Genomic DNA, 7,312 nt, shown 5'->3' with positions numbered 1-7,312 from the left:
AGGAAGGTTTCTATTCAGCACAAGTACCTGGTCATAAATACTGAGAATTAACATAGCACACCAATCTTCTGGAGAATTCATGCTTACCTATATCTGTATCTGTCATAAATTTGTTAGATCTTCAAAAACCTTCTTTGAGATCTTCTGGGAGGATAGTTCCATGTACATTGCTTCCATTTCATTTATTTTATGCAAAGATGAGACTCCTCCTATTTCTTTTCTGACTCAGTTTTCTTATTTTACTGTAGGAATATTAGCAGCGCATAAAGGCTCAAATGGGATCAAGCTTTTTACCGAGCGTGATAAGTCTGACTCATTTCTTCCATTTGGTTCTGGGAATCGAGCATGTGTTGGGCAGAAGTTTGCAATTCTTGGGATCTCTATGTTGGTTGCCTCTCTTCTCCACAACTACGAGGTTTGTTACAATAACTGTTGTGCCTAATTCCATGGTACATGTGCTGGTTGCCTTCTTGTTTAATGCTCACATCAGCTCTTCTTAGAACATGCAATGCCTTGCATAACTTTATTCATATGAGCGTCATGAAACACAGTAACCAAATGTTCAGAGTGTTGGCAGTTCCTTTGGGCCTGGGAAATTTTTGACCAAGTAGATGGGATCTTATGCTCTTGAGCTACAGAGTATGACCCTTCGTAAGTTAGTGTTCTAAATTTCTAATATTAATTTGGAAACTCTTAACTTGCAGGTGCAGCCTCAACCAGCTTTAACCAAAGAAATGGGCTTGGCAGTTGACAGCAGCAACCTTCGCCATCTTCCAAACCCCAAAATCATCCTCACAAAAAGAAAGATTTGAAGCAAGAGTTCAGCGATCAAACTTTGACGCCTTACCTTATGCATTTATATGTTTTTTTTACTGGTGTTGCACCAGGGTATGATCTCTAGTCTGCTCTCCTACCGTCGTTTCAACCACGCTGAAGTTTGGAAAAGGTGCTACTTTGCGACCGTGGAAGGTTTTTTCCTCCAGATTTTTTACAGCCCCGATGAGCCTTGTTACACCTAGTTGTTATTAGCGTTTTGAGGTGCTGTGGGCTGTGAAATCACAGGAGGTGTTGTTTGCCGACGTGCATATAAACCAATAGTTTTCTGCAGTTTTTTTCCTTCCGGTCTTTTCTCCTCCCCTGTGGAGGACTGTAAGTCTGTAATGTCCGTCCAATGCACAATGACATATTGTATGCTGTATATGTATCTCATACACAAAACTGTGCATTATACATATATGGTCAGGATGTTGTCTGAAAACGTCTCGTTTAAGTGTTTGTGTTCTGATGGAACGTCTCATGTTGACCGGTAAGTAGGGATCGGAACCTGTCATTTCGTTGTTGTGTGGCAGTTCTTAGTTTGTGGTATATGCCTCAAGATTTGGTACGGGTCTTGCATTACAATCAAAGACTTCAAAACATGACAGGATCAGCATTACTTTGACAATTCTACATAAAAGACTTGAAAACATGGTATGATCAGCATTTTCAGACGAGGCATTGAACATCTCCAGGGCCATTTTCTCCTTTGAAATGCATCGAGACAGACTCCTGAAAAAGAAACAGGTCTGATAGTTTGAACTCTAAAGTCAGGTTTCAGTTCATGACACCGCTAAAAACTTAGGGATGCAGAACGGCGCCCAATCCGCCCCGCTATGAAGTCAAAACAAATCAGGTTACTTTGTACTCCCCCTGTAAAGAAATATAAAACTGTTCAGTGATCTAAACACTCTTATATTTCTTTACGGAGGGAGTAGCATTTTGTTAGCGATGTAGTTCAGTTTGAACCAACTCCCTGTTTCGCGGGCTTACGCGGGATGCCGCCTTGCATCCCTATAAAAACTGCTGCTGAAAATTATCCGAGCGGAGGAACAGACCCCTTCTGAAGACACAATGTTATATCCAGTATACAGCAAGACACACTTATTTGTTGTGACTGAGAGCCTATACAAAATTCGAACATTGAGCTAAAGAAAGTAAGAACGATTAACCTGACACTAAAATACCTGAACACAGAGTAATCTCAAGACATGGAGCAGATTAGAGAAAAAAGAAGTTGACGGCACATCTGATAGCAAGGTAAATATTTCCAGGTTTAATCAAATCTACGCGTTGACACTGCAGGATCCAACACTCTTGCACAGTACAGGTAAAGCTGGGACGGCCACCGATGGAAAAACCACTGGACATCTCTTACAAGAGTTGCATGGCAACAGAAATTCTACAGTCCGAAAAGAGAAGAGAAACAAGCCGTTCATAAGTAAACTACACCGAATACAGAACACACATTCAACAACCACAGCTCGCATTCAACTACCACCACTGTTTGGAAAAATTATCCGCGCAGAGGACCCGACCCCATCTGTAAGCTGCTTGACGATTGCTTCCTGCTCACCTTTGTTCGCCGGACAGAAACCTCCTCTTGGAGTGTTCATTGAATCGCAAGCGTCGCATGGTTCTTTATCTTCTTTGAGAAGAACCATCTTCAAGTTTGAAGCTCGCTCCATGACGGACCTTAAAAATGAAATTTGTAGCTCTTGGGGCCTAAAGCCAACAATTTCAAGCTCTCTCAGTTGCCAAGTTTCAGAGCTTGTGAACTTGGGCATGCTCCATGACGGTTTCGTTCTTTGAGCCTCGTAACCTGTTCTTGTTCTTAACTGCTCATCATCCTGGCAAGCATGGTCCCATATCTGCATAAAGTATCAACGCATTCAGTACAACACGATCATGGCCACACATACTTATCTGTTGTGGGAGCCTGTTCTGAATCCCAAAATGTATGTTATGTGTGATATATATTAAACTAAAGGAAGTAAAAATGAATGACCGAAAAAGTACCCGCACAGAAAATATCTCAACGGATGGAGCAGCTTCAAGGAGATTTATTGTCCATAACAGGTCAAAATCGACAAAGATGCCACAAATAGACAGCTTCCTTAGCTGTTTGAATGCATGGCAGAGTTGCTTTCCTTCGGGTTGTATCCAAAGCCTTTCTCCTTCGAAATCCAAAGTAAGAGCATGGATGTTTCTGGTACCATGTAGAACCTGGCTTAGACTAAACTCCTGATGATCAATGGTCGCACCACAAATAAGGCCCAGCCCCTTGAGGGATGGAACAGAACCAAAACGCAAGGGGGCCTCAAAACAAAACCACTCGTCCCAACATAGATGCTTCAGTTTTGGTGGGCAGAGCACCTCAATTCTCTTCAAGCAGGACATGCGGACCTCAAGGATTCTGAGTTTGGAATCTGGTGCATTTATCTGCCATACTGAAGAGTCCCCAACATCACAGTGGGACAGAGATAATTGGTTGAGTTGCTTGCAGGAGTCAAACAGGAGGTGTTGCATATCCCACTCAGCAAACCGCACATTATACAGACAGAGCTTTGTGAGGCACTGAAACACACTAGGATAGGCTGTAAAAAACCCATCGACGGCCAGGGCTTGCTGTAGCATATACTCATGTTCACAGTCTCTAGGATCCTTCTCATCAACAATTGCAAGGCACAGTTTTTTTACTACCCCGCAATCAATCGCATCGCGAGCCAGTGGGCCAATCTCACGAGTGTAATCGCCGGTCACATAGAGCTGAAGGCTTAGCCTTTTGATGATGGTGGATTTGCTGTTTGGATCAGCCAAGAAACTCCTAGTTGCTTTGGTTAGACGTGACATTGCTTGATCCATGTGATGTGCTCCAATGGGTTCCGGGCATGGATGCGGCAGAAAATTCCAGACACGAAGGTTGAGGACAGGAAGCAACCATGGCAAATCTCTCCACCGCTTTGACAACACGCTAGTCCGTGTTGCCGTGGCTGTGTCAACTCTCCCCAAGATAGATAATAATATGTCATCAGTCAGCATGCTGAGCCTATCTTCATGCTTTGTTAGCTGCAAAGTAAAAATAATAATACCAGCAGTTAGTGAATGGCCTTGTTGCACAAATCATGATATTCAAGGAGTAAAGCAAAAGCAATAGTAAGTTAGAGCAGCTACTGCGGTAGACAGGAAACCTAAGTTAGAGCCGCTATTGTGGTATAGCTGAAGTGGTTGTGCAAATAATTTGACTCCATGAATGATCTGGCCAATCTGCCAATAGCCCAATAACCTGTGCTCCTTATTTGGTGCACATCGCCAAGAAAGCTACAAAGTGCAAATCTGTCAACAAATAGTGCTCCCTATATTTTTTCACAAATGAATGGGCAGTCCAGGGTCAAGAGTTCTGATTATTCTGGGATCAAATTGTACTTAGCAGTTAGCAGCAACAAAATGCCTGGCAGAATCCTTTTCCAGTGTTCAGAAAATCTTTGGGTTTCTGGCTTCCGTAGTTTGAATCCATGAGTAATCCACTAATCTGGCGGTCAAAACCCTAATGAGCAACGTACCAAACACACACTTACAGTTACTCGTGAAACAGCTACAAGAAGGACATGCCTAACTACTTCCAAGCTAAGGTCTCCTTTGGCTCATAGGATAGAAACTAGCACATATACCCGTGCGTTGCAACGGGAAACAAAATTAACATGCATTTAAATTTAATAAAAGTTGTATGTGCAAGCACAGTTGTGCTTCACTACAGAAAAAAAAATGCTAATTTGTTTCACTCACAAGATGCCCATATTTTCCCCGCAGGTTGGCTCTTATGTCCTCTGTTTGGTCAGGTGTTATTAGGCCTGGGTCCACTTAAGCACGTCCATATTTGCTCTTATGTGTTATACTCCCTCTGTTCGGTCGGGTATTATTAGGCCGGGATCGGGTCCACTTAGCAACGTCTATATTTGCTCTTATGTTATACTCACTCTGTTCAGTATGGTATTATTAGGCCGGGATCAGGTCCACTTACCAGAGTCCATATTTGCTTTTATGTTATACTCACTATGTTCGGTCGGGTATTATTAGGCCAGGATCGGGTCCACTTGCCGCGTCCATATTTTCCACACAGGCCATCGTACGTATGCAGGATTTAATTGGCACATCTGTTTCCCACAGAATCCCGAGCGTGGAATTTAATTTTAATGGACCCACTCTTTACCCTCTGCTACTAATCCATTAGGCTGCTTGTTGATTTTAACTCACAACCGTATTTGAATTGACGGGTCTAGATGAAAGAAAGCAAGGTGGGACTATGTAATAGCTGAAGAAACAATTGAACGGCTAGTGTACTGGGAGAGTAGGTTGGCCGGATTCGTTGGGCCAGCGCGGTTGATTGATGTCCTGAGGCCCAAGCTGGCGACGGGTGGTTAGTCACGCGAGCCTCCAATTAAAACGATCAGCATCCCCTAAAAAAAGTTTTAGAAACGATCAGCACCAAAACCTGGCACGTTTCCTTTTCTTGAGACTTTCCAAACCTGTCACGTGTAGTATCAAGCGGAGTTGAAGCCGAACAACAGCATCGATCTGGCTTCTAAGTGGACGTTTATTTTTGCATGATGGACGTTCCTTTCTTTTGGCAACCGACATACGAAGCAGTCCGGTGTGAGCCACAGCTCTAACGCAAGGATGATGTCATCTTTCCTTAAGATGGAAAGCTGTTTCAGCTAGACGTGGTGCAGCAATCCAACACGTAAGAGATTGCATATGCGAAACTGACATCAATTTACATTAGGAAATGCAACTTAATTTTTGGCAGAAAACGGTTATTTAATTCACACATGAGATTCAACTTAAAACTAAGAACATACACAGGAGTCTATCACACGGCCACGTGTATTGAAAGAAACATATAGTTAGTCATAATCCTCTAGGACACATGCATATTACGTGGACTGCAGGTTGAATCTCATAAAGACCAAGGACATTAGTAAAAAAATGTATGACGGACCAAGAATATCACCTCCCTTTATTAGTAGGTATAGACACTATAGGAATAGGAAACTTGTAGGAAATGAGATGTCATGTACCTCAAATCCTATGAATAGGAATAGTAAAAAAGATGTCCTTTGGACGTCATAGAATTTTTTCCATTGAGTCTAGGCTAATGTTTAGTTTCCTATAAAATGTGGAGGATAGGAAGAATTCCTCCATAGGAATAGGATTCTATTCCTACAAACCAAATGACTCTAAAGGAATTTTTCCTATAGAAATCCTATCCTATAGAACTCCTCCAAACCAAAGGAGGCCTGAATGAACTGTAAAATTCACCACTTCGCTAAAAATCACTACTAATCACCGAGTCCAAGTCAAACCGCTAGAACCTAGAAGTACACACATGACAAGCAGAACCAAGAACGATTACCGAAGGGCAATGTCGTTCCTTGCCCAATTGGCCCATCCCAGGCCGCCTCAGGAGGTCGCAAATTATTTGGCTCCATGAATGATCTGTCCAATCTGCCAACAACCTAGTAATCTTTATCTGGTGCACATCGCAAGAACAAGGTGCTAGCCTTCATTTGTTCAGAAATGAACGAGAAGTCCAGGGTCCGATTCAGACTCGGCAAGAGCTCTGGTTATTCCAGGATCAAACTATACTTTAACATGTAGCAGCAACAAAATGCTTGGCAGAATCCCGTTCCAGTGAAACAGCTATATGAAGGTCATGCCTAACTATTTCCAATCTTAAGAATGTATACAACACTTGGCCCAAAATTACCAATTATCAAGTGCAGATCAAACGGCTAAAACCTAGGAGTAGACACAATACAAGCAGAATCAAGAACAGTTACCGAAGAACAACACTGCTCCTTGCCCGATTGGCCCATCCCAGGCCGCCGTCGAGGGGTCGCTCACGCCCTGGCGATGTGGTGCCCTCGCACGCGGACTCCCGCCGCTCCTCTCCCCAGCCGGCCGGCGTCCCCACCCCACCAACGTCGGACGCTGCACCCCGCGAGCGCGCTCTCCTGGGCCTCGCCGCGACTCGCCGGGTCGCGACGCACCGCAGAGCCTCCGGCTCCTCGGCGCGTCCACGGCCGCCGCTGCGCCTGGAGTTTCGTGGCTTCTCGTCTTTGCTTTCGCTCAGTTCTTTTTTTTAGGGGATTGCTCTGCTTTCCCTCACTTGCTAGGCTGGGGATGCGTTGCTGGGCTTGGGCTGTTGTACTTGGGCTTGTGGCACACTGGCGCTGCTGCACTGGGCCAGTGGGGTGAGGTCCGGGAAAATAGTACCGCCTCGCCCGCGGAAGGAATGCAGACCGGTTAGCTGGTTATATAAGAGAGAGTTAAATCCCTCAAAAAAAATAAGAGAGAGTTAAATGCACTGGAGGTTCTAAAAGTTTCGTCGTTGTGTTACTTTAGTCCTATTTCTTCGAAAATGCACTTTTAGGTCTCAATTCTTTCATAAGTGGTTCACCCGAGGTCCTTTTCTTCACTAGTGCTCGCTGACCTG

At 44.0% G+C, this 7,312-nt stretch overlaps 2 protein-coding genes across 2 annotated transcripts in view; one reads left to right on the top strand and one right to left on the bottom strand.

Annotated features, from left to right (window-relative positions):
* Nucleotides 1–1,270, top strand: part of LOC119353576 (11-oxo-beta-amyrin 30-oxidase-like) — a 5,230-nt gene extending 3,960 nt beyond the window's left edge. Inside the window, exons 6-7 of the mRNA XM_037620196.1 lie at nucleotides 214–415; nucleotides 705–1,270. Of these exons, the coding sequence (XP_037476093.1) occupies nucleotides 214–415; nucleotides 705–812 (310 nt within the window). The 3' untranslated portion in view covers nucleotides 813–1,270. The remainder of the gene's footprint in view (nucleotides 1–213; nucleotides 416–704) is intronic.
* An 821-nt stretch (nucleotides 1,271–2,091) lies between these two features.
* LOC119353575 lies at nucleotides 2,092–6,929 on the bottom strand. The gene is made up of 3 exons (XM_037620195.1): nucleotides 6,657–6,929; nucleotides 2,836–3,885; nucleotides 2,092–2,687 (listed from the first exon to the last, which is right to left on the bottom strand). Exons 1-3 carry the CDS (start codon nucleotides 6,690–6,692, stop codon nucleotides 2,307–2,309), a joined length of 1,467 nt encoding a protein of 488 aa, XP_037476092.1. The 5' UTR covers nucleotides 6,693–6,929; the 3' UTR covers nucleotides 2,092–2,306.
* Between the last annotated feature and the right edge of the window lie 383 nt (nucleotides 6,930–7,312).

Source organism: Triticum dicoccoides, chromosome 2A (assembly GCF_002162155.2).
Source record: "Triticum dicoccoides isolate Atlit2015 ecotype Zavitan chromosome 2A, WEW_v2.0, whole genome shotgun sequence".
Lineage (NCBI taxonomy): Eukaryota > Viridiplantae > Streptophyta > Magnoliopsida > Poales > Poaceae > Triticum > Triticum dicoccoides.
The sequence above is the reverse complement of the archived record's forward strand: the minus strand, read 5'-3'. Positions and strand labels throughout refer to the sequence as shown.